The sequence below is a fragment of the Peromyscus californicus genome, unplaced genomic scaffold (genome assembly GCF_007827085.1).
Source record: "Peromyscus californicus insignis strain IS unplaced genomic scaffold, ASM782708v3 Scaffold_6__1_contigs__length_162567912, whole genome shotgun sequence".
NCBI lineage: Eukaryota > Metazoa > Chordata > Mammalia > Rodentia > Cricetidae > Peromyscus > Peromyscus californicus.
In genome coordinates this window covers 142,582,220-142,609,163 of record NW_026294584.1, presented here as the reverse complement: position 1 = coordinate 142,609,163, position 26,944 = coordinate 142,582,220, and the positions used below count along the sequence as shown (strand labels likewise).

Sequence of the window (26,944 nt, the reverse complement as noted above, 5' to 3'; positions counted from 1 at the left end):
GGGACCATGTTCCAGCCCCAGCAAGCAGCTGCACTTGGTAGTTTGGGCTACTGAGTTTGACCAAAGTGGTTTGGCTTTAGAGTCAGTGATACAAGGAAGGGATTATGGAATCTCCCTCCTCAGCTAAGGAAAGCCACTGAGGTCAGGCGTGTGTCAGGGCTATCCCAGTATGAAGCCCCAGAGAGAACATTTTGTGAAGCTGTGAAGATGAAGCCTGGATTTCGTTGAAGACTCCAAGATGTTGGAGATACCAGTGCTATATGATACCTGCCAAGAGGAGTTACACGGTGTGGAACCAGCCCAAGATCGAGAAGTGTGTTGCAGTCAACAAAGCTGAAAGGAGTTGGAGATCTGAAGAGCGCTTTGACACCAGACATGGAGATGCAGAATTTGGAGTTTGTTCTACTGGTTTTAGGTCTAGCCTTGGCCCAATGTTTCCTCACTAGGTTCTCTTTTCTCCCTTTTGGAATGGTAATATATACCCTGTGCCATTGTATGTTAGAAGTATGTGATCTGCTTTTTTATTTGATTTTACAGAGGGTTACAGTTAAGAGAATGCCATGAATCTCAGAGACTATGAACTTTGGACTTTTAAACAGTGTTGAGACTGTGATAGATGATGGGGACTTTTGAAATTGGAATGAATGTACTTTTGCATTAATTATATGGCTACAAACCTACAGGGGCCAGGGAGTAGAATATGGTAACTTGGATACGAGTGGCCCCCACAAGATCATATATTTGAATGCTTAGTCACCAGGGAGTGAAACTCTTTGATAAGATTAGAAGGATTAGGAGATGTGGCCTTGTTGGAGGAAGTGTGTCACTGGGTGTGGACTTTGAGGTATCAAAAGGCCATGGTAGGCCAAGTCTATGTCTCTGCCTACAGATCATGTTGTAGCTCTCAATTACTTCTACAGCACCCTACCTGCCATGGCTGCTGCCATGTTTCCTGCCATGATAATGGACTAACCTTCTGAAACCATAAGCAAGTCCCCAATTAAATGCTTACTTTTGTAAGAGTTACCTTGATTGTGGTGATGTCATGCCCAGATCACAGAGACCCCCAAAAGACTACCATGGAGACTGAATCCCATATGTAAAAGCAAAGAGCCTTTATTTTTCAAGCTCTGAGCTTGGTCTCTCTGTCTGACACAGAGAGCCCTGAGCTCAGGTGGGATGGGGTTTTTTCATAGTAGAGGTTGGAATGAGGAGATTTCCAGGGTTCAGGACTCTTGAACTGACATTTGTCTGGTATAAGGAATGTTTGGAATGTCAGGTATTTCCCCTTAGATGCAGGCCCCCACTGGGTGGGGTCAGTTTAAGGCTCTTCCTGGGTCCAGATGTTGCCTGCTAGAAGCTGTGTCTGGGCCTCTAAGCCTGTCATAGCAGCTGTGTGGTCAAGCTGTTTTGGGGCCCCCCACATTGTCCCTTCACAGCAATAGAAGAGTGACTAAGACATCATTGGACATTGCTGCACTCATTACTTTGGTCTATCACAGGCTCCTTTCTGGAATGAGGAGATATGTGTATGTTGTGTCTCCCCAAAAGTATGTCATACAACACAATGCAAAAAGTAATTGAAGAAAATATCAGAAGAAAGAAAGGCCTCCCATGATCACAGATCAGTAGAATCAATATTGTGAAAATGGCCGTCCCACCAAAAGCAACCTACAGATTAAATGCAATCCCCATCAAAATTCCAACACAACTCTTCACAGAAATTTTTTTAAATCTTAAATTTAATATGGAAGCACAAAAGCCCAGGATAGTCTAAACAACCCTGAACAACAAAGCTGATGAAGATTCCACCATTCTAGATTTCAAGTTATACTACAGAGCTGAAGTAATTCAGACAGCGTGGTGATAGCATAAAAATGGACATATGACTGGATGTGGTGGCTCACGCCTTTAATTCCAGCCCTCTGGAGGCAGGGGCAGGTGGATTTCTGTGAGTTCAAGGCCAGCCTGTTCTATAGAGCGAGTTCCAGGACAGCCAAAGCTATACAAAAAAAGCCTGCCTCAAAAAAAAAATGGACACATTAATCAATGGAATAAAATTGCAAACCCATGTTGTGCCCAGATTGTGACCCCCAAAGAGACCACTAAAGAAGAGCATGCCGGAATGCAAAAGCAAGGTTTAATTCTGGATATCCAAAAGCAATACAAGCCTAGGCAGGGACTTCGTCCAATACATCCAATGCAGTGGAGGCTGGAGGAAGTGCCTGCCTGTCTGCAAGCCCAGTTTTTAAAGGGAAAAATCACAAGGTTACATCATTTAGGAGTGCTAATACGGGTACAATTCTGATTGACTCACTTCTAGGGGATTTCTAGAAATCATAGCTTAATCTTACTTCTAAGGGAGTGGTTGCCCGCCACCATTTTTCATTGGCTGCCCTCAGGTGGGGGCATTTTTATGGTCAGTTACCCTGGAAACCAGAGAGAGGACATTCCATAGTCTGGCAGGCATTACCTCGTGACTACCTTGTGACTCTGTACTTTTACACTTCCTGGTTTCTGGAATCTGGACTGACTTGTTTTGGTAACTATTGGCCTATTCCTAGAAGGAGAAATCTTAGGCTGACCCGTCCCGCGGGCCAGGTTATTGGGGAGACCTGAGGAGGCACCTTCTGAAAGATCAATGGGGGCGAGAGAGAAAGGAGACCAGGCACATAAGGGAAGACAGAGTCAGTCTGAGTCACATCAAGGTCTCGTTTATTGACTGGGTATTGAGGTTTATAAGCAGGGCTTCAGGCAGGGGGGGGGGAGCAGGGGAAGCAGAGAGAGAAGAATGAAAAATTCCTGAGGAAGGGTGAGGTCGCTTTGGTCCCAGGCCCCTGCAGCTAACTGATTAGCACGTACTACAGGAAGTTGTACAGCCCAAGGTTAGGCCAGGAACTTCCTGCTTTCGTAAGGTTTGGTAAGGCAAGGAAGGTCACACAAAGTTCAAGACACAGCTGTCTGGAGTCGGTCTCCAACAGTTCCCCCCCTTTTCTCAAAAATGGACCAAGTCCATTGTGATCGGGTTGGCTAGGGTCCGAGAGAGTCCCTGTCTTAGGCTACACAGGGGGCTTCCCACGCTCGGCAGTGTGCCATGTTGAGCCAGTCTCGACGACCTCTGTATGCTGTTGTCTCCGGTGTGGGCCCTGTACTATTCCCGTCATTGGGTACCCTCTAGCAGGACCATGGGGACGCTAGGGCCTTAGGACACTGAATCTGAGTCCTTGATGGGGCTCCTGGCCGGCCTCCTCGGAATCTGGCCCAGGGACCAAAGGTAATGAGAAGAAGAAAAACAATTAAGGGGCCTAGAATGGTAGGCAGCAAGGTGGAGATCCAGGGGGACCCTTGCAGCCAATCTTCAAACCACCCATGCTGATTTTCAAACTCCCTTTTTCTTTGGGCTAGCCTTTCCCTTAATTTTTCCATCGATTCCCTGACAATACCAGTAGGGTCGGCATAAAAACAGCATTTTTTTCTTTAAGGCTGCACTTAATCCCCCCTCCTTTGAAAATAGTAAATCCAGACCTCTTATGTTTTGTAACACAACCTCAGAGAGCGAGGTTAAAGATTTCTCCAGAGCAGAAATGGATCTTTCTATGGCCTCTAGGTCAGTAGTCATAGCCATTTGTAACTGCATAAGGTGGTTGCTCTGCACGAGGGCAGTAGTTCCTGTACCAATTCCTGCAGTGATGCCCCCAATACCTAACAATAGGGCAATAGTCATAGACACAGGTTCTCGAGTGTATCTGCCTCTCTGCTCAAAGAATTCCATATCGGAGACTAATTGGACCAGAACATAAGAGTTTTCCCATTATCAATGGCAAAGTGAGCTTCCCCTTATTCAGTTTTTGCCATCTGCAAGTGTGTCATGGGTTCAGAGGTGGATATTGGAATTCTAGCATCCTCAGTTTAGTGGTACCCAGACATGAATCATCATTTAGTTAAGACATCAGTGATATAAGAGCCAACAATAATTAGCAGAAGCACAAGGGCCAAAAACCTTATGATGGCTGACAGAGTTCCTTATCCTCAAGGAACTTGGAACTTATCTCAGGTTTCCTATGACAAGAAATTCTCCTTTGATCTAACATTCCAGGGGGGGCGGGAAACAAGGGCGATGTTTTCTCTTCTGTAATTACTTCCTGCTGACATTGGGACGTTGTTGTCAAGGCCCTGGAAAGCCAGAATGTTAGTCAAAGACAAGAGGGAACGTTCTATTGACCAGCTGAAGAGATGGTATGTATATCGGCTGAATTGGTCCATATCAGCTTTCAGCAAGTTCAGGGCTCACAGTCATTTGCAGTAGGTTGTCACCAGCAAATGATGCTAGGATGTATCTGTCAGCCAAGTGGAAACCTGTTGAGATACATATAAACTAGGAACAGGATTTAAACTTACAAACTTATTTGGAACTTTTAGACCCATAGTCTTAGTAATTGTAGTATTATCAATTTGCCCTGAAATCCATAGTGTCCTTTCCATCCAGAGAGCCAAGTATAGACTGGACTGAAATTTCCTTGGCCCAATGAAAAGCATCTGTAAGTCTATATTTAGAACCTGTTTATCTTTTTTTAAAAAAGACTTATTAGCTTTAATTAATTAATCCATTGATCAATCAATTACTAAGCTGAGAAAGCTATAGCTAGTCCAGTCATCAATGTCATCAAAGATCTGAGAAGGATAAACTTTACCTGAGTGCAGACTTTTAAATCTATTTAAAAAAAAAAAAAAAACAACATAGACTATCCATAACCCAGACTGTCATCATCCCAGGCTTCTATAGTCTTCATAGTGTTGGCAGGACAGGTGTCAGGACAGCATCAGTCTTGGCTGCTGGGGAGCTTGGAGTCTCTGTTTGCTATAGTAAGCTTTTTATCAAATAATGTAAATGCCATATTTAACAGATCTTTGACAGGTTTGAGGACCATTATCTATTAAATGTATCTGAGCCAAACAAATCTAGGCCCAATCTTGAAAATATCTCTAAGTTTGGTAACAATAACCAGGCCAATTTGTTTACCTATAGATATATTAGTCAAATATACCTCTCAGGTTTTTTTTTATTAAAATAGAACAGTTTATGCTTTAAACTAATATCTGAATAGCCAGATGACTAGTATTAACTTGTATTCCTTAACATAAAGGACATGCAAACTCAGACATTCAAAACCAAACATACATGTGGCCACATTTTTCATTCATACCTGTAGAGTAGACAGACATTTTTACAACTATGACCCTTTGGAGTCTCAATGTAACAGCAGAATAGCAAGACAAAGAAATCTGAAACATGTTTCATTTTTTTATATATCTCAAGTCATTCATTTTTTTTTCTTAAATCATTATTTAAACTTTTTTATCCTCAGACCTTTATACCTTGCTTTTAGGTATTCTAATAATTTGTATTTTACATATTTTTTTAAACATTTTTTTTTATCTTAACCAACAATAATTTGAAACCAATTCTCTTAAATGATGGCAAGTATTTGTAACCCATTGAACTCAAATGACCAAAACCCATGTTAATTTTTATTTTTCCTGTGGAAACAAAAGCATAATTTTCCCAGTATCTTGAACTGATAATTTAACATTTCTTTTTAAGCAATATCAGGACAGAGAAGGGTTAACAAGAGAAGCTGCTGGCCAGCAGAAGAGACCTTGAAGTAATCACAGTAAAGGAAGGGAAGGGGAGCAGTGGGCATAGAGCATGTCCTTGGCTGCCAGTGTTCCTGAAAAAAGTTTTTGTTAACTCCTCTGACTAAAGTCAGATTCTCTGCTCAGTGTTCACACAGTTTTTGTCAATTGCAGGCAGTCCCCATTGCCCTGTCCAGAGCTCCTGTCTTTGCCTGCCTGTATGGAGAACACGCACCCCTACCCTCGTGAGAGCAGCCAGCTGACTGCAGTCCTGATAGCAAGAGAGCTAGGGAGGGACGGAGGTGGCCTTAGTTATGCCTCTCTTTCCTCCTCTTCCTTTAGGAAAATAAGGGAGGTTAGTAGACAGAAACAAATAACATTTACACAGACAATCCAAGAACCGGAACATCAGCACTGAGATGAAGGCCTCATTCACAGCCAGCAAGTCCCTCTTAGAGTATGCAAGCCCCACCTGGCAGGAGCTACCTGTTTATCTCAGTTTAATCCGGGAGTGGGGGTGGGGAACCCAGTTCCCTCTCACATTCTTCCAGTGGGCTAGGCAAAGGTCTAGTGGAGAAGAAGGGAACTGTCCCATAGTGTCCGTCACAGTCAAGTCAACAATGAGAACAGTTAATACATTACACACAAGACCAAGGGCACACAGAAAAAAACTTTGCCCCAACAAAACAACCAACAAAGCTCCAAGAACAATGACAGCCTGATGTGCTGGGGGGGGGGGGGGGGGGTAACCCTCCAGGCTCAATCACATCAAAAACAATCCAGACTCGAGGATCTCTGTCCTTAATCAAACAGACATCAGGGGCTTCCACATCCCTGTCAGTTAGACATGCACCTTTTTTTTTTCTTGGAAGAGAAGGAGAGAGTAAAGTAACAATGATCACAACAAAACATACAAAAAAAACCCCACAAAATGGCTCTGACAATTTCCCGGGACAAAATACAAAGTGGCACTTCCTCCCACCGTGGAGGAAGATACCCAAAGATGCTCCTAAACCAAATGGTCACCTCTGAGGTGGCCTTAGGGCTCTGGGACGTCTCCCTTCGCCACAGGTTCACTGTCCGGACACGTCTGTCCCAGTGAGCCTGCAAAGTACAAATCGAGCCTGCAAAGTACAAAACAAAAGTAACAAGACAGAGAGACACAGACAAGACAGAGAGTGCTCATACTGGTAGATGTCAATAAACCTCTGGACCCTTGGGTGTCAGGCAGGGGGAGTTTGAGAGAAAATCCTCTGCAAGGGCTAGTAAATGTGAAACACGCCCATCTCCCTCTGTTTCCTTTAAAACATCTCTAATCACACCATAAAAACTAAAAAGGGTGTCGGGGACATTTTCCCGTCTCTGATTAATTTGTTAATATCTTTTCCAACCTTGTTCCAAGTCAAAGGGTGAATTCCTGGTCCATTAATCACTAACCAGGGACATTTCTCCTCCACATATTGGAAGAATTTTATCAAATCCTTTTTTTTTTTTTTTGGTTTTTCGAGACAGGGTTTCTCTGTGTAGCTTTGTGCCTTTCCTGGATCTCGCTCTGTAGACCAGGCTGGCCTCGAACTCACAAAGATCCGCCTGGCTCTGCCTCCCGAGTGCTGGGATTAAAGGCGTGTGCCACCACCACCTGGCCTCAAATCCTTTTTCTTAACTCTTATTCCTCTCTCCCTAAGATTACCTTTCATCTCCTTGAGAAAAACAGCCTCTTTAGATAAATTTTTGCCCATGATCGATGGGATGACATACTTACCTCAAGACTCTCCCGCCTTGCACGAGTGATGCAGTCCGGGCGTCTCTACCCTGATCCTCTCCGGGGGCCCCTTCTGTTGTCCGTCGTCCGGCAGGTCACTGTGCCTCGGGCCCCACATTCGGGCGCCACTTGACCCGTCCCGCAGGCCAGGTTATTGGGGAGACCCGAGGAGGCACCTCCTGAAAGATCAATGGGGGCGAGAAAGAAAGGAGACCAGGCACATAAGGGAAGACAGAGTCAGTCTGAGTCACGTCAAGGTCTCGTTTATTGACTGGGTATTGAGGTTTATAAGCAGGGCTTCAGGCGGGGGGGGGGGGGGGGGGGGGGGGGGGGGGGGGGGGGGGGAGCAGGGGAAGCAGAGAGAGAAGAATGAAAAATTCCTGAGGAAGGGTGAGGTCGCTTTGGTCCCAGGCCCCTGCAGCTAACTGATTAGCACGTACTACAGGAAGTTGTACAGCCCGAGGTTAGGCCAGGAACTTTCTGCTTTCGTAAGGTTTGGTAAGGCAAGGAAGGTCACACAAAGTTCAAGACACAGCTGTCCGGAGTCAGTCTCCAACATTAGGCCTTAGTTTTTGGGTGAAAGCATTTTGGTCTTATTTCTAAGACGGCCCATTTTGGTCTCACGCTCACATATAAGCACACACTTCTACAGCCACCTTATTTTCATCAAAGAGGCCAATAGCACACTTTGAAGAAAGGACAACACCTTCAACAAATCATACTGATCAAACTGGATGACTATGTGTAGGAAAATGAAATCAGATCTTTATGTCCTACCCTGCACAAAACTCTGTGGTGATATTGTGTTCCCCAATATATTGTGCACCCTAATAAACTTATCTGGGGTCAGAGAACAGAACAGCCACTAGACAGACATAGAGGCCAGAAAATGGTGGCACACACACACCTTTAATCCTAGCATTCCAGAGGCAGAGATCCCTCTGGATCTCTGTGAGTTCAATGCCACACTGGAAACAGCCAGGTGTGGTAACAAGAGCCTTTAATCCCAGGAAGTGATGGCAGGAAGCAGAAAGGTTTATAAGGTGTGAGGACGAGGAACTAGAGCCTGCTTAAGCTTTTAGGCTTCTAGCAGCAATTCAGCTGAGATTCATTCTGGATGAGGACTCAGAGGCTTCCAGTCTGAGGAAACAGGATCAGCTGAGGGATTGGTGAAGTGAGGACGCTGTGACTTGTTCTGCTTCTCTGATCTTCCAGCTTTAACCCAATACCAGGCACTGGGTTTGTTTTTTATTAATAAGACCTTCTAACAATTCGTGCTACAAAACTCAATGGACCAAGAACCTTAACATAAGACCTGGAAACCCAATCCTAATTAACATGGGAGAAAGCAGGAGATATACTCGAACTCATTGGTACAGGAAAGGACTTCCTGAATAAGACCCTGGCAATGTAGACATTAAGACCAATAACTGATAAATGGGACCTAATGAAACTAAAAAGTTTCTGAATAGAAAAGGACACCATTACTTGAGTGAAGCAGCAGCCTACTGAATGGGAAAAAAATCTTTACCAGCTTTATATATGATGGGGAGTTACTATCTAGAATATGCAAAGGACTCAGAAAACTAAACACCAAGAAAACAATAACCCAATTTAAAATTGTAGCATAGAACTAAACATAAAGTCCTCAAAAATGAAATAAAAATAGCTGAGAAACATTTTTTTCCTGTTCAACAGCCTTAGCCATCAGAGAAATGCAGACTAAACTGCTTTGAGATTTCATCTTACCCCAGTCAGAAGATTAATTTTCTACAAGGGCATTTTCATCATTTGTATAGGGGGTGGGGAATGTCATTGAAGTCTTGCAAAAAGACAGAACGGATGAGTCCTGTCTCCCTTGACAATCCTGAGTTGATCTCTGAATGCTGACACTGTGTGACATAAAGCATGTGTCTTTGCAAAATAAAAATAGCACATCCCTCACGTCCTGTTTGTCTTTCTTCCTCCCCACCAGATTCCGCTCAGGAGCACCCACTGAGGGCTGCAAGGTGGAAATACATTGTGTAATCCTCTCACTTTCCCACTCTGTCCTCTGCCAGAGCAAGACTCACAACGGGAGAAAACACACCAAGTTACGGTGCTGGATGAGTTGTGGCAATGATTATTCCCCCTTCTGTTTTATCCTTAGAACCCATGTCTATAACGCCATGTACTCATATGAGCTTCCGTTTATGTCTCAAAATGCCAATAATTCAAAAGGTAGCTCCCCCAGTGTACACTGACATGGGGAGGACACTGGCATTCTCAGCCCACTCACAATTGCTCAACACTGCAAACACACGTCTCGGGAAGTGACATTGGGTTAGGACTATGTCCAAAGGTAATGATGTTTTCCACAGTTTTTTTTTAAAGTAGTTTTACTCTGATGGTTTAAAATATTTGTTGTTTAATTAACATACCCAAATTATCAGCAATGAAGACATCAACTCCTGTAACCCTTGTTGCTATAAATATTTAATGGTATAATTCAGACACAGTTTTGCTTTTCATTCACAAAAGCAATTTGTCATTGCCATTAAAACTTTGGTGATTAGTAGAATATGAATTTGCTCATCTTGATGAATATATGAGTTGTTGGAATGCCACAGGATTAATCATCTACCCACTGATTTGTTTATCTTGTAGGGTCGGACACGTGCCACAGCGCACACACAGAGGCCAGAGCACAGCATCAAGCATTACTTATCTCTTACTGTGTGGGTCCTGAAGCTCAAACTCAGGTTGTCAGGTTTGGACACAGGTGCCTTGACCTGCCCAGCCATCTCATGGGCTCCACAAGGTTTGTGTTTGACATCTGGTAGAAATCTGCCATTCAGAGTCAACTTTGGCCTCAGTCTATTTCAACATCATTTCTGGAATCCTTGAAATTGTGTGTGGTCACTAATCTTATGATTGTGCAGCCACCACTGTCCGACAGTTGACCCTAGACACGACTTGTGAGTTATTAGTGTGTGAAGATCCTCTTCCCAGTGTTGCGTGCATTTTAGATGTGCCCTGGAGAGAAGACCTTCCTTCTAGTTTCTTACAAAAAAGACAACTTAAAACATCAATATTTGTGTGAACTCTTATAATCAAGGAATCTTCAGCTCGTCTTAAGCTTCAAACACCCATTTCACTCAAATTTATTTCTGGTATGAGAAAATAATGACATTAGAAATTAGTTCTTCTTGCTCATTCTGGGATTTTCTATACTCATGTATAAATGACCATTTTGGTTTAAAAATACTCTTTTGCCTTTTCTAGTTGCTATCTACTTTGTGCTGAGAACTGTAGTGAATGAGCATGGGAAAAACTGAAGGTGAGGATGTCTTACACTTAGACAGTAGCTCTCCAACCTGATTGCTTAGCCTAGAACTGAAAAGTACAAGAATTGCCCTAAATACAGGAGTTCATTAAAAGAAAAACTAATTTAACAACAAGTACTGAACTGCAATCTAGGTTATTAGCAGAGGTGGTTTGTATATATAATGGGCTAAAGTTTAGACCATGGTTCTGATCAACTAAAAGTTGGAGTGCTATATTAACAAAAGTCTATTTATACTTGTGTTACATCAAAAAAAACAAGCTAATATTTCAGTTTATTCAGATTTGCTAAGTACATTGGGTTCAAAACTGTGTCTTTAATTAAGAAGGTGGCAGTCAGTAGCCATTCCTAAGTCCCTGTAAGCCTTTAGGTGTGAGCTCTAAGAACTCGGTGTAAAAATGACTCAACAGACAGATTTCCAAACTCTTACAACTGATCCATGCTTTCAAAAGAATGAATGAAGGTATAGTTAGTGTAGCTATTAAATTAAAATTTAAAATTAATTTTATCGAAGATCATAATGTGACCTCTGGCTTCCAAACTTGACACATAAATGATCAAATGGCATTGTTGAAAAGGAGCCTCTCCCTTTTCTCTTTTCAGAAGAACAAGTTTCCTTATTGCTCTATCTACACAGCGGGAAACAGGAGAGAAAAAGATAGGTAAAGAATAGACTGCCAAAATTTGTCTCAAACTAGCAATGATCAATACCCATCCAAAGATACACAATCTCATCAAGGGAGCCAAATGCAATATACATTTAATTTCATTAAAAAATAATTTTCCAACAAAATTTTCTCCTGAACCTTACATGTAGCTTGAGTTTTCCTGCCTGGCCCACAGTCAGGACAAATCTCTGACACCCGCCAGTCCCACAGCCACTCAGACCCGACCAAGTAAACACAGAGACTTATATTGGTTACAAACTGTATGGCCGTGGCAGGCTTCTTGCTAACTGTTCTTCCAGCTTAAATTAATCTATTTCTATTAATCTATACCTTGCCACATGGCTCGTGGCTTACCGGCATCTTCACATGCTGTTTCTCATCGTGACGGCTGGCAGTGTCTCTCTGACTCAGCCTTCCACTTCCCAGCTTTATTCTCCTCCTTGTCCCGCCTACACTTCCTGCCTAGCCAGTGGCCAATCAGTGTTTTATTTATTGACTAATTAGCAACACATTTGCCATACAGAACATCCCACAGCACTTACACATGACAGGAAACACATGATCATTGAGTAATAGTTCAGTACTTTTGTTTTTTGTTTTGGTTTGGTTTGGTCTTTTGTTTGTTTCTTTTGAGACAGGGTTTCTCTGTGCAGCTTTGGAGCCGTTCCTAGAACTTGCTCTGTACACCAGGCTGGCCTCGAACTCATAGAGATCCGCCTGCCTCTGCCTCCTGAGTGCTGGGATTAAAGGCGTGCACGTGCACCACCACCACCACCACCACCACCACCCAGCTCAGTACTTTTTATTTAATCTGAGAGAGGATTTCACTGTGCTTCCCTGGCTGGCCTAGAACTCACTGTATAAAACACCCTGGCCTTGAAATGGCAAGCAATCCCTTGCCTCTGCCACACAAGTGCTGGGATTACAGACATGTGCCACCACACCTGGCCCCAGCCTGCTCTTTACTTCTTATTTTGAGACAGGGTCAACAAATTGCTTAGACTGGGCTTAAACTCACTCCTGCTCCCATTCTAACCTTGAAGTTATATCCTCCTGCTTCGGTCTCATGAGTACCAGGGTCACAGACATGTGACCTTATTGCCATGGCCCTGTCAAATTGATTCTAACACTCGTATCTTAAAAAGCAAAGAGGACAATGAATCAATACTGATAAAAGTGTTTCATTTCATCCTAGAAAAATTAAATATGAATGCTTATCAAATAGAAATTATTTTCTTATAGAATAATCAATCTTCTTTATTTCCTTGATATTTAGTGATTTATTAAATATGTTTTTATGGCGTAGGTCCAACTGAACTGTAATTTTCTTTATAATAAACGAAGATAAGGAGACCCATAAGAAAATAAGAGTCAAACGTCCACACATTGGACGGTGGGCTGGGGAGGTAGTTGAGTCAGCAAAATGCTTCCTGTGCAAGCATCAGGACCTAAGTTTGTATCCCAGCATTCATTCACATAAAAGGCCAGGCATGGAGGTATACATCTGTGTTCATTTGCATAAAAGGCCAGCTGTGGAGGTGTGCACCTGGGTTCATTCACATACAAGGCCAGGAATGGGGGTATGCACCTGTGTTCATTCACATAAAAGGCCAGGTATGGAGGTATGCACCTGTGTTCATTCACATAAAAGGCCAGCCATGGAGGTATTCACCTGTGCTCATTCACATACAAGGCCAGGCATGGAGGTATTCCCCTGTGCTCATTCACATACAAGGCCAGGCGTGGAGGTAGTCCCCTGTGCTCATTCGCATAAAAGGCCAGCCACGGAGGTGTGCACCTGTGTTCATTCACATAAAAGGCCAGGTGTAGAGGTGTGCGCCTGTGGTCCCAGGCCCATGAGGCCGAGATGGGACGATCACAGCAGCTCTCTGGCCAGCCAGTCTAGCCAATTGGTAAGCTCTAGGACCAGTGAGAGATGGCTACCTCAAAAATAAAGGGGGAGCAATAGGGAAGTTTCCAAATGACAGCCTCTGACCTCCACACTTGCATGCATCCTCAGACACACACACACCCCTGTAGTGTCAGACAAACGTCTATTCACCTCAGATAAGGAAACAATGACAGACCAAAGTCATGATTAAACTACCAAAGTTTAACTTGGCTTTATTTTTTTTCAATTTCTTAAAAAAAAAGACTTGGAAGCACATACCTCCAAACTTACCTTATCTGACATTCTAAGGTAAATTTATGTCATTGAGTGAAGGCAATGCTCCCTGAATTACCAAGAGGAGATATTATATATTTGCATTTATTGTCCTTTGTAAAAAAATGTCAAGCATATTGATAGATTTCATCAAACCATGTGATTTATTTTATTTTTCTTTAAAAATTGTTTAAAGTGCTAAGTATTAACCTGAGTTAGTGGCAGCTTCTAAGCACCATTTTTAAACATTTGGGTAACTTCAAAAAGTCGATAAAAGAATAGAGACAGTCCTGGAAATTATCTGGAATTGATTTTTTAATAGTGAAGTAGTTAATATGTTACAAAAATAAATGGTTGGCAGTTTACTCTCACTGGCCATCAGGTAAAATAAAAACCAGTGGACCTGGACAACGATCAGAGTTCAAGGGGCTGAGGGCTCAGACCCACTATTCTTTCCTGGCCCTCTCCACCATGAGGGGAAACCAGCAACCCACACTGGTCTCGCTTTTACTGTTTCTGCTTCTTCCCAGAGATGCCACAGCTACTGCAAAACCGTAAGTAATTCTTACTTCAGAAAATTCTGTTGTGTCCTTCCTTCCTACCCTGTTATCTCCTTCCTGGTTTCCTATGCAGTTAACTGTTATCAAAGAACTTGGAAGAACCAGTAAGTTGTTATGGCTCATGTAGAAGATCTACTCCTGTTCTAGAGACCTCTGAGATATATAGGGAAGTAATCTTGTCAAACAGCACCAGATAAGAATATAGAATTCCTACCAAAAAGAAGGATAAACTGTTTATCATAATGGTTCTCAATTTTCCTAATACTTCGACCCTTTAATACAGTTCTTCATGTTGTGGTGACCCCAACCATAAAATTATTTTCATTGCTACTTCATAACTGAAATATTGCTGCTGTTATTAATTATAATGTAAATATCTGTTATGTAAGATGTATGATATGTAATCCCTGTGAAATGGTCATTCAACTCCCTCCCCAAAGAGGTCACAACCCACAGGTTGAGAACCACTGGTTTACCAATTCATAAACGCCCTGCAGTGTCCTGGTTTTGGGAAGTCACTCAGTCTCTGTTTCCCTAAGCTGAGGGGCACCCAAGACAAATGGGTGAGAGACTGTGTGAGTCTCTTTGCTGAAGCCTTCAGAAAACATTTAGGGACTGCTAGTAGATTTTAAAAAACATGTTAACAAAATTCAGACCCTTCCTGAAATATCTCACAATATGGAAAAAGAGATATGGTGCACACAAAAAAAAGAGAGAAAGAAGTAAAGATGGAGAGCCTTCAGATAGAAACAGCCATTGCAGAGGCCTCTGAGAGCACCCACAAAGAAAGCCTTAGACTTCATAGGACCTGATATAAGGAAGAGTCTTGTCAAGTTTGATGAGTTCTTTTGAAATAGGTTTTTTTTTTTTTTTTGTGGTTTTTCGAGACAGGGTTTCTCTGTGTAGCTTTGTGCCTTTCCTGGATCTCGCTCTGTAGACCAGGCTGGCCTCGAACTCACAAAGATCTGCCTGCCTCTGCCTCCCGAGTGCAGGGATTAAAGGCATGCGCCACCACCGCCCAGCTTTGAAATAGGTTTTATGAGATAAAAATTTTCAGGACAGAAAGACACTTTGGAGGTGAGAAGCAATGTGAAACATACAACCTTGCAGAGGGCTACAGGTTTGGGTGCCTGACAGTGAACAGCAAGGATGTGCCGGGAGAGGTGTGTTCTCCTCTTGGCAGTGTCTGGCGGTGTCTGCTGATTAACCTAGCTTGGCGTGGCCTGCAGCACCAGACAGTGAGGGGAAGAAGGGAGCTGAGGTTGCTTCTTAAACTGGATTGAAAAGCAATTCAGCTTCTCCCCATGTGTTACATGTTAGTGTCTAGTGTTTCCTGGATGAAAGAGTTGTGGTATTCTTATGGAAGCTGAGGCCACGAGCAGTTGGATTTTTAAGGCTTCCAGTGATAAACCACTAACTCGTTCATGGTAATTTGGAGTTTCTAACTATAATATATAATAGCTGTCACATCAGATGGTGTGTGTGTGTGTGTGTGTGTGTGTGTGTGTGTGTGTGTGTGTGTGTATGTATAAACCTGGCACAAATGTCTACCCACCCCAGATAGGGAACCAACAATAGACCAAAATAGTGATTCTTCCAAAGTCCAAGTTGGTGAACTAATGCGTTTATTGGGGTTACCTATAAGAATGAGTCAGGGATTGCTTACAGGAGCATGAATAATTCAAAGACAACTACATAACCAAAAGTCTCACCTCTGTCTGGGTGCAAGCTGCATCCCTGAAGCTCTCTACATGACTTACAGGTAGTTCTGCTGGTAGGAGAGTCTCTTAGAGGCAACTCGGCCTCCTCTGTCCTCTCCTCTCCTACTGCTTCTGTAACCATGGAGAGACCTCATCAATTCTGTTAGCCTCAACTCTCCTGAACTCCTAAGATTTACTTCCTGAGTCTTGTGTACTTCCCTCCTCCCTCCAAGAAGGAATGTTTCAATTTGGAGGAAATTGCTACACAGCAATAACTTGAATTGATTGCCCAAGGTCTCTAATATACTGTGGGTGAACATTTACAGAACACCAGAGAATCACGTCAGTGTTTAATCTGGGGTTTATATGGTGACCTCTGGGGAACCCAATCTTGCTGAAACCGATGGCTAATGGCAACATAAAATACACTAGAAAAAAGCCACAGTAATGATGTCTTTTGAATCCTTTGTGGTTGATCCTCTTCTCCACAGACAATATGTGGTGCTGGTCCCATCACAGCTCTATGCAGGAGTTTCTGAAAAGGCCTGTGTCAACCTCCACCACCTGAATGAGACTGTGACACTCAACATAATTCTAGAGTATGAAACCCAGATCACAAGCCTCCTCACAGGCCAGGCGGTAGAGAAGGACTCCTTCTACTGCAGCGCTTTCACGGTCAGTGTCCTTCCTGGGATGTGTAGTACTGGTAGAGAAAGAGTAATCGAGTTGAACTTTATGTTCTCATCCATCAAAAAAAATATCTTAAGGAAAAACCAAGTACAAAGTAAACTTAAAATTTCTTTTTATGATACTTACAAATAGATCTAACGAAGTGCTTGAAAGTTTACCAAAGCTGTAGGAAAGACTTAATTTTACCTTAAAATGAACTTCAAAGGTAAATACTATCTATACTTTCACAGATATAAGTATTGAGATTCTTTTTTAAGATTTATTTTCACTTTATATGTCTCTGTGCACATGTATGTGCACATGAGTGCAGGTAACCACTGAGGACAGAAGAGGGCACCCTTGAGCTAGAGCTGTGGACAGTTGTGAGCCTCCTGACATGGATGTGGGACCATAATTCCTCTGCAAGAGCAGTGTGTGCTCTTAACTGCTGAGTCATCTCTCCAGCCCTTGAACACAGATTCTTAAAAGTCAAGCTACTTATGTAAGACAGATGGCTGATGCTGGCTTTGAAAGGTGGAATATGATATTATTTTTAATACCAAGACTTTGCTGTGAAAATGTAAAGACACCATCTCATTCACTGTCCTGACTGCATTGAAGAATGGTCCATTGTATTCACCCTCAATCTAAGTGTGAATTGTTAACATCACATTACACCATCATAGTAGTCTATGGATGTAACAGGAAACTGAGTCCTTGACATTCCCTTGCCAGCTCTCAAGGATTCACAAAGAGACCAGACGCCTGTAAAATCTGAGCACTCGGAAGTGGGCCTGAGCACACTCTTCCCACGCTTCTGTCTTGCAGATCTCAGGTTTGCCATCATCCTCAGCATTCATTACGGTGCAGATACAGGGGCCAACCCAGAACTTCACAAAGAGGAAGCCAATGCAGATAACAAAAGCGGACAGCCTAGTCTTTGTCCAGACAGACAAACCCATATACAAACCAGGACAAACAGGTATAAGGAACTAACTGAGCAAGGACAGCTGTGGGGCTGCTGGTGGGTAGTATTCTTTATGACTGAACTGCAGTCATGGGATCTCTGGCCCTGGGTTCCCACTTGGGGGCATCTCACAGAAAAAAAAAATCTCTGTTTCAGTGAAATTCCGTGTTGTCTCTGTGGACATCAGTTTTCATCCATTGAACGAAACGGTGAGTCTCCTTTCGGTGGGTGAATTCAAATAAGCAAACATTTAAGTCTGATTCATTTAAAAAAAAAAACCTGAAACTCATGAAAGAGATACCTAAATCTACCACAGGAGACTGCCCAAGAGTATCCATGCCAGAAGCATATGCAGCGGTAGCATTCAGACAGTTGACCAACTGCATTCTTAAAGTAGATAAAGCCTTCAAAATCAGGCAGGGCCTGGTGATGCATGCTTCTAATCTCAGTATAGAGGAAGCTGAGCTGAAGGATCACAAGGCCCTGGCCTGCCTGGACCACACAGTAAGATGCTGTCTAAAAAATAGCAACAAAAAGATATTCAGTTGAAAATGTTCTCTTGAAAGATTTCAGCCACTTCCTGGAGTGTATTTGGTTTCTCTTAAGCAAATATCATTTGCGAAATAATAATATATTTATTATTCAGATCTTTCATCCATATAGATTTCCTCAGATGTATGCTAGTCATAAAAGGAAATCTGGGAATTCTTAAGAGATTTATGTCCCACACTCAGGAGGCAGAGGCAGGTGGATCTCTGTGAGTTTGAGGCCAGCCTGTCTACAGAGCGAGTTCCAGGACAGCCAGGGCTATATGTAGAAACCCTGTCTTGGAAAAACGAGAGAGAGAGAGAGAGAGAGAGAGAGAGAGAGAGAGAGAGAGAGAGAGAGAGATTTATGTCCCAAACTAAACATGTAAAAAGCTATGGATCAAACAGGGGACCTCTCCTAGTTTAGATGAGAAAAACAGAAACATCTCCTAGTTTAGATGAGAAAAACAGAGACTTTGTTCCTCTGTGCTACAGGCTTTATCTCCTGATGTCATGATTGTCTCTGATGCCCATGAATATGTGGAACTTGATGGGCAAAAAAGAAAAGGAAGGCATGAAGTTGGGTGGGTAGAGAAGAGGGTTTGGATCTGGGAGGAGTGTGGGAGGGGTGAATATGGTCAAAACTCATAGTACAAAATTCTCAAAGAACTAATTAAAAAGGAAAATGGTATGGAACAAAGAAATAAATCATGGATGGTATGAAAAGGGAAGCAATTAAGTTCAGTAACATTTTTAGTCTGTAATTTTAAAAAGATGATCTCTTTCTAAATTCCAACACACACTCATACTATTTTTTTTCTTTTCAGTTCCCTGTCATTTATATTGAGGTAAGTAACAAACTGTACATCTAAGTTAGAATGAGGGCGCCCTACAAGTCGCATCAGATTTCTTTTCTCCTTTTACATGCCACCTCAACTAAACAAATACTTTTTTTTCCTAACTCAAGTTCTTTGGCAAAGTAAAACTTAAACAAAGGATTGCAGTTCTTTAGGGTGGTGTGATTTCATGACTCTTCAAATATGCCCAAAATAAACATATATATCAAAAAGATGTTCATTATGACACACATAGGCAGTGTCTCCCTTCTAACCTGCTTGGCTTCCGATATCAGACAAGATCAAAGCATCTGGGATGCCATGGCTGTAAGATTGATAGGATCCCACAGCTAGGGACCACACTGTCTAGTATTCAGTCTGGCATTCTTTTTAAAAGTGGGTTAACAATTTTAGCACTAATTCAACAACCACTTATTCAATTCCCAGTGTTATTATTACCTGAAAACTGACCTCTAATCAAACTATATGTTTCAATTGTTTACTGTAGAATCCTAAGAGGAACCGAATTTTTCAATGGCAAAACATCGATCTACTGGTAGGACTCCACCAGCTCTCTTTCCCACTGTCAGATGAACCAGCTCTAGGTAACTACAAGGTTGTAGTGCAGAAGGACTCGGGGAAGAAAATAGAGCACTCCTTTAAAGTGGACGAATACGGTAAGAATTCTCCAAGTATCAGGCACTTATGACAGTGGAATCTTTTAGGTTACTTTTGTGTATATATGTGAGGTGTATGCATATATGTGCATGTTGAGGGTGGTGTGTTCTCACTCTGTGTGTGCATATGTGGATGGTAAAAGTCAATATCAGAAAGCCAAACCAAAAAAAAAAAAAAAAAAAATCACTCTCAAAGCTCCCCAGAGCTGCTCTGTCAATCACATAATAAGGTAAATAGCAAATCATAGAACATGACTAACAAGTTCTGAAGTGGGCATGGGTTAGTCAGAGCATTAAGGAAGTTGGGGTGGGGGAAGGTGAACATCTTCAGCTGCCAGAGTGGAAGATTCATGGGAACCAGTGGAAGAGTCTGCAGAAAGCTGTCACCTCTGATATTTCTCCATTAAGTAGATCTACAACTAGGTGTCTGGTGGGGAACTGGGGATGTCTGGCACAATAGCTATCATTTGGTAAAAATGAGAGAGGGGGTAGGGAGAGGAAGGGAAAGAAGGAGGGGGATGGAGGGGAAGGAGAGAGAGAGAGAGAGAGAGAGAGAGAGAGAGAGAGAGAGAGAGAGAGAGAGAGAGAGGACACTTGAACCTACTGGCCCTCTGTTCCTCCATCTAACTGTGGTAGTCTTCAGACTCAGGGACGACCCACCTGCCTTTGAAATCTTGCACAAAATCCAAGAAGAGGAGTCTGGGAAGGACAGTCCCAACTTCACCAAGTTAGCACTCTACAGACAGCATCTCTTTCCTTGTGTTGACACTGGTGTTCCTCCAGTGACGCTGTGCCATAGATTCCTCTACGGAATCCATTAGTAATATTTATGAGGTCTCCTACCTACTCTCACCTCCTTTTTCCTCTATTCAAAACAGTTTTACCCAAATTTGAGGTGCAAGTAAAAATGCCCAAGACCATTGCTTTCCTGGAAGAGGAATTTGTTGTATCTGCCTGCGGCTTGTGAGTTACATTGTTTTCATCTTATTGTGATGTCTGTATTCTATTTGAGAAGATGTATTTTAAATAATATTTAGTGATGCATTACTTCTCAGCACATACAAATGTTAGAAGGGGTATGCAAGATGAAAGGTATGGCCATGAGGCTAAACCTCACCAACCTCACAGCTAGCCAAATGGGAGATTTTCAGACATTGTTCTACATCAGCTGTATGGGAGGAGCTTAATTAAAATTAGAATCCCTGACCCCTACGTACAGAAATTCTAGCTACAAATCTAAGGCAAGAGTTAAGAATCCTCCACCATAACATGAGTCACAGGTCATTCTAAAACAGCAAACTAATTCCAGCCTTGCATGATGCCCTCCCATCATATGCAGCTGAAACAAACTGAGTCATCAGGGTATTATTAATAACTCATGTTTTTATTTTGTAGCCACTGCTTTCCCAAATAATCTTCTCACTTACTATTTTAAAATACTTAGAAATATAGTCTTTATAAATATCTTTCTCTCATTTTTTTTTACCTAAAATAATTTTGGTAATCTGACAGCAGAGACAGTCAGGTTTTAATTATTATGTGAGTATGTGGATATGTGCCATGTACATGGGCAGGTGTGGGGATGTGGGGATATGCCATATACATGGGCAGGTGCCTAAGAAGGCCAGAGGCATCAGATCCACTGAAGCACTGAAGCTGGAGTTGCAGGCAGTTGTTAGCCACCGGACATGGGTGCTGGGAACAGAACTCAGGTCCTCTGGAAGGGCAGGAAGCACTCTTTTTTATGTGTAGGGGGTTTTGCCCACAGGTATGTCAATCAATGTACACGTTTGCCTGATGCATGCAAAAGCCAGAAAGGGGCATCAGATTCCCGGGAACTAGAGCTACGGACAGTTCTGGACCTCCAGGTAGATGCTGGAAATCAAACCTGGGTCCTCTCGAAGAGCAACAGGTGCTCTTAACTGCTGAGCCATCCCTCCAGTGCACAGGACAGGTTTAATAGTAAAACCCCAACTGAAAGGAGAGAAAAGGCTGGGTGTGGTGGCCTTTAATCCCAGCACTCAGGAGACAGGCAGGCAGATCTCTGAGTATACACCAGTCTGGTCTACACAGTGAGTTCCAAGCCATCCAGAGCTACATAATGAGACCCTGTCTCAAAAAAACAAAGAAAAGAAAGAAGGAAAGAGGAAGGAGGAAAGAAGGAAGGAGGGAGGGAGGGAGGGAGGGAGGGAGGGAGGGAATGAGAGAATCTTAGAAAAATACTAAATCAGTATCTTTCCACTTAGAGGCATTTTCAAATGGTTCATAGGCTCATTTGTCTTAGAACTATAGGTATACTTCCATCCCCACTTAGACGTCAGGATACAGCCTGTATCACAAGCGGTTCTAGAGTGCAGACACCAGGGACATAACAGGTGCCTTAGGTGAATGCAATGGACCAATGAATGGGTTGGGTGAAGAGACATCTGTATCACTCACACTCAATGGCATTTGGAATAATCATTTTATTGTTCTAGATACACATATGGAAAGCCCGTTCCCGGTCTGGTGACAATTAGCGTGTGCAGAATGTATTCACGATACCGCTCTAACTGCCATGGCCAAAATTCACAAAGTATCTGTGAAGAATTCAGCAAACAAGTATGTATGACCTGCTCTCTAGTTCTTACTTTCTCCTGAGCTACAGTGCTAAATGCAACACAACTAGGGATACATTTGAAATGTTGGGGTAGGGGAAGAAATGTAAGAATGGCTGATTGTGGTAGGAGCCCAGGTGGAGAATGGAGCTCGTGAATCTGTGATTGCATGCATTTGGCCAATTCTGTGATTTTTCTTGCCAATAGCAATCAACATGCCAAGCTCTAAAAGAATAAAGAAGTGTTCAAAGCTGGCTTTTGTCACAGAATAGGTCAGGTGTTAAGAACTGCAATAGTGTGAGGATCCAGTAGCATGTCATTTCCAAATGATAAAGGGAAAATAATGAACAGTGAATGAACATCTGGCCCAGAAGGGGAAGACCTAGAAAATAGCAATTAGAGGACTTATTATGTCACAGAGGAGGGTTAATGAGAACAATTAAGGAAAACAATTGAGAGTAGAATATGTCGCATTGAAAACATTTGATGTAGCCGAGTGTGGAGGCTCACACCTGTAATCCTAATAATTGAGAATCAATGGCAAGAACAGGAATTCAAGGTCAACTCTGGCTATATAATGAGGTCGAAGCCAGTGTGAGCTGAAAGAGTATCTCTCTCAAAAAATACTGGTGGGCCTAGAAAGATGGCTCACTGGTTAAGAGTACTGGCTGCTCTTCCTGAGGATCTAGGTTCAACTCCCAACACCCACATGGTAGCTCACGACTTTCTGTAACTCCCATTCCAGGAGTATCCAACACCCTCTTCTGAAAATGTCCTGATAAAACCCACTACCATATACAATGAATATCGACTAGTATATATAAATATATTATATTAAAAAAACACACATCCCATAGTCAATGTTGAGCTACAGGTAGTTATGGAAGCCTCTTAGAAAATGTTATGCCTGAGATGAGTTTTGAGAAGCAAGGACTGTTGACCAAGGAAAGAATGGAGAGTAGAATATCATCATTTGAGGAGCAACACATGCAAAGAGCTATAATTACAAAATATGATGGTACACTTGGAAACTCTAGGACAGTTGATGTAGTAGAAAGAGGATCCATTTTTGGAAGAGAGGGGAGGCAAAGGCTGGCTATAAATAACCCAGAGATTAACAAAGAAACCATTCATCCTTGGAGTTGGGAAAGGATACACATCAAATTGTTGTGGAATATTAGTTTAAGATGTGTTACATTCATTTGTGCTGTGGAATATTTGTTTAATGATGCAAAGATATGTTGCATTCTTTTATGTTGCATTTGTTTAACTCTGTAAAGCTGTGTTACTTTGCCTGCCTAAAACACCTAATAAAGAGCTGATGTCCAATAGCCAGGCAGGAGAAAGAAATAGGTGGGGCTGGTGGGCCGAGGGAATAAATAGGAGGAGAAATCTAGGGAAGAGAGGAGGAAGGAGTGAAAAAAGGAGAGGAGGACACTAGGGGCCAACCACACAGCCACGCAGCCACACAGCCACACAGCCACCCAGCCACACAGTCACACAGCCACACAGCCAGACATGGAGTAAGAAGAAAAGAAAGATATGTAGAATAAAGAAAGGTTAAAAGCCCAGATGCAACATAGTTAAAGAGAAGTGGGATAATTTAAATTAAATTAGAAAAGCTCGCTAGAAACAAGCCAAGCTAAGGCCGGGCATTCATAAGTAAGAATAAGTCTCCCTGTGTTTACTGGGGAGCTGGGTGGTGGGCCCCCAAAGAGTAAAAAAGCCAACTCCGCCACATAGGATTGTGAATGCTTAAAGTGTTTTTGTAAACTTATAACTGGCATTTTGACGGCAAACCAGAGAACTTGGGAACTCTCTCCCCTTCTCTTCAGGCAGATGATAAAGGATGTTTCAGACAAGTTATAAAAACCAAAGTATTTCAGCCAAGACAGAAGGGCTATGACATGACAATAGAAGTGGAAGCCAAAGTCAAAGAGGAGGGAACAGGTCTGTATGGTTCTTAATAAATTTCAATTAAGTGGGAAAGTATCAGACTTCCGTTCCTTTTGGAATACTTTATAGATTCTGCATATTATGAAAATGACAGGTCACTGATCTCATAAATTTAATATATGTGTGTTTGTGTGCATGTGTAGAGCTGTGATCTAATTCCCATAAGGAATGTGGAATGTAAGGGAAAAGTGGATTTGAAGAGTAGTTAATTCTAATGCAGACAGAAGGGGGCTCTTAAGGTCAAATCTGATGCACTTTGTGGAGTATGAGCGACATTTCGAAAGATTAACAATGAGCAGGAAAGCACACCAGCACACTCATTCTCAGAATGGAGGAAATTGAGCCAGACAATGAGGAGCTTACACTTGGTTCTGAAAATCATGGCTAGCTTCAGATATATTTTATAATGGCCTAAATAAACTGATTTTTTAATAAGACTAACAGAAGATACAGGATAAATAAAAATGTATTGGATATGATGCCTCATAAAATTATTCAAAGATTACTGTGACATCCTGTAATAATGGAGGAGAGCTGAGGTAGAGGTAGAAGGTGAGTTTGGGATACACAAAACTGAATTCTCTCTTTTTTTTTTTCAGGAATGGAACTATCTGGTTATGGATCTTGTGAAATAACAAATACCTTAAGCAAACTGACATTTACTAAAGTGGATACACATTACAGGCCTGGACTACCTTTCTTTGGGCAGGTAAAATATTTTCCCCCATAATCACACTTAGGGGCATGAAATATTCCTATGTGCATACATTTGCGTGGTGGTGGTGGTACATATAAATGTGTATACATCTTTACATGAGTGTAGGCACACATGTATTAAGTGGGTACAGGTGTGCTTGTCTTGTACATGTAGGGAGGCTCAAGGTTAACATCAGGAGTCTTCCTCAGGTGTTCTCCACCTTATTCATCGAGGCAGGGTCTCTCACTTGAGCTCAAAGCTTGACGATTCTGGCTAGTCTAGCTAGCCAACTTACTTCAGGCCTCTGCTCTCTCAACAGTCCAAGCTCTGGAATCACAGGCAGGCTGTCATGTCACTCAGCATTGATGCTGTGCTGAGAATCTGAACCCTCATGCATGCTTAAGAAGCATTTCATCCACTGAGCCATCTGTCCAACCCCAGGCATAAGACTTCTAAGAAAAAAAAAATTTGATTGCAAAATCAAAATATTGCTGGGTGGTGGTGGTGGTGGTGGTGGTGGTGGTGGTGGTGGTGGTGGCAACGGCGGCCGAGGTCTTTAATCCCAGCACTCGGGAGGCAGAGCCAGGCTGATCTCTGTGAGTTTGAGACCAGCCTGGTCTACAGAGTGAGTTCCAGGAAAGGCACAAAGATACACAGAGAAACCCTGTCTCGAAAAACCAAATATATATATATTACAACAATTATTTAGAATAAAGAAATTATAGCAAATTTCACATTTCTCATAGATAATGAAATGTTGGAAGACAAAGCAAAAAAAAAATTTTTTTTTTTGTTTTTCAATACAGGGTTTCTCTGTGTAGTTTTGGTGCCTGTCCTGTAACTCGCTCTGTAGACCAGACTGGCCTTGAACTCACAGAGATCTGCCTGTCTCTTCCTCCCAAGTGCTGGGATTAAAGGCATGCGCAACCACTGCCCAGCTAACAAAGCAAATTTTTAAACAACTTCCTTTCACAAATCTGTAATACATTTTTTTTCTGTGTGGCTTGGCTGTGTTCTCTTTGATTCCTTCTTTATAAAGAAGGCTTTTCTAATGCAGTTTCCCACAGAAATAATTTTCAAAAAGTAATTGTGTTAGTCAGCTTTCCATTACTATAACATGATACCTGAAACTATTAACTTATAAAGGTAAAAAGTTTATTTGGGCCCAGAATCTTGGAAGTCTCAGTCCATTATGAGTTGTGTCTGTGGTAGCACCACCCATTACAGTGGAAGCATAAAGAAAGACAAATTCTCCCGAGAGAGAGAGAGAGAGAGAGAGAGAGAGAGAGAGAGAGAGAGAGAGAGAGCCAAGATTCCAGCCTCCTTTGACAACAAACTCCCAATGACCCAAGGATTTCAAACCCAGCCCCTCATACCTATAACACTACACTGGGATTCAAGACTTCAGGAGACATTTAACATCCAAAAGATATCAACAATCTTTTGTCTAGATGATGAAATTTTTAATTACTGAAAACTGTTAAAGACTTCTTTTTCAGTGCTAAAGTAATGTTTTGTCACAGCAAGGTTGGTAAACTTTAGGACAGACAACACAATTGCGTAAACTGCTTGTTTCCTTTTACATAATATAGCTAAGATTTTAGGCATTTCTCAAATTTGCCTTCATAGCAAATAATATTTGGACTAAGTTTATAAGCAATTTCCTCATTCATGTTTTGAATTTTATATCTGAATTTGACTTTTACACTTTCTTCATTCATTTTAATATTTCATAACAAGTTGGAAAAGACATTGATAAGCATGTTGTGGTTTGGCAAGGCCATCACAGGTAGAGAGAAAATCATGAGAAAACTGAAACATGTGAGTTCTCTAGAAATTCAGGATAGAAAGGAGGATGGTGGCCGACCAGCTGGGGGAAGTCAGGGCAGGAACTCAAGGCAGGAACCTGGAGGTAAGAACAGAAGCAGAGGATGTGGAGGAGTGCTGCTCACTGGCTTGCTCCTTATGGTTTGATCCGTTTACTTTTTAAGGCAACCCAGGACCACCTGTCCAGGGGTGGGCCCACTCACAATGGACCGGGCCCTCCCACATCATCAAAAAGGAACCACAGACTTGTCCACAGGCCAGTCTGCTGGGAGCCATTTTCTCAGTTCAGCTTCCCTCTCCTACAAGGACTCTAGCTTGTATCACACTGACATAAAACTAACCAGCACACAGAGTTGGGGAGATGGCTCAGTGGTCTTC

General features: G+C 42.3%; 1 protein-coding gene across 1 annotated transcript in view; it reads left to right on the top strand.

Annotated features, from left to right (window-relative positions):
* Positions 1-7,773: 7,773 nt before the first annotated feature.
* The window catches only part of LOC128099761 (pregnancy zone protein-like), a 58,564-nt gene continuing 39,393 nt past the window's right edge, over positions 7,774-26,944 (top strand). Inside the window, exons 1-10 of the mRNA XM_052721579.1 lie at positions 7,774-14,107; positions 16,305-16,488; positions 17,311-17,464; positions 17,606-17,658; positions 18,804-18,824; positions 19,321-19,489; positions 20,368-20,452; positions 21,967-22,090; positions 23,922-24,036; positions 24,642-24,751. Coding sequence (XP_052577539.1) covers positions 14,025-14,107; positions 16,305-16,488; positions 17,311-17,464; positions 17,606-17,658; positions 18,804-18,824; positions 19,321-19,489; positions 20,368-20,452; positions 21,967-22,090; positions 23,922-24,036; positions 24,642-24,751 — 1,098 coding nt within the window. The 5' untranslated portion in view covers positions 7,774-14,024. The remainder of the gene's footprint in view (positions 14,108-16,304; positions 16,489-17,310; positions 17,465-17,605; positions 17,659-18,803; positions 18,825-19,320; positions 19,490-20,367; positions 20,453-21,966; positions 22,091-23,921; positions 24,037-24,641; positions 24,752-26,944) is intronic.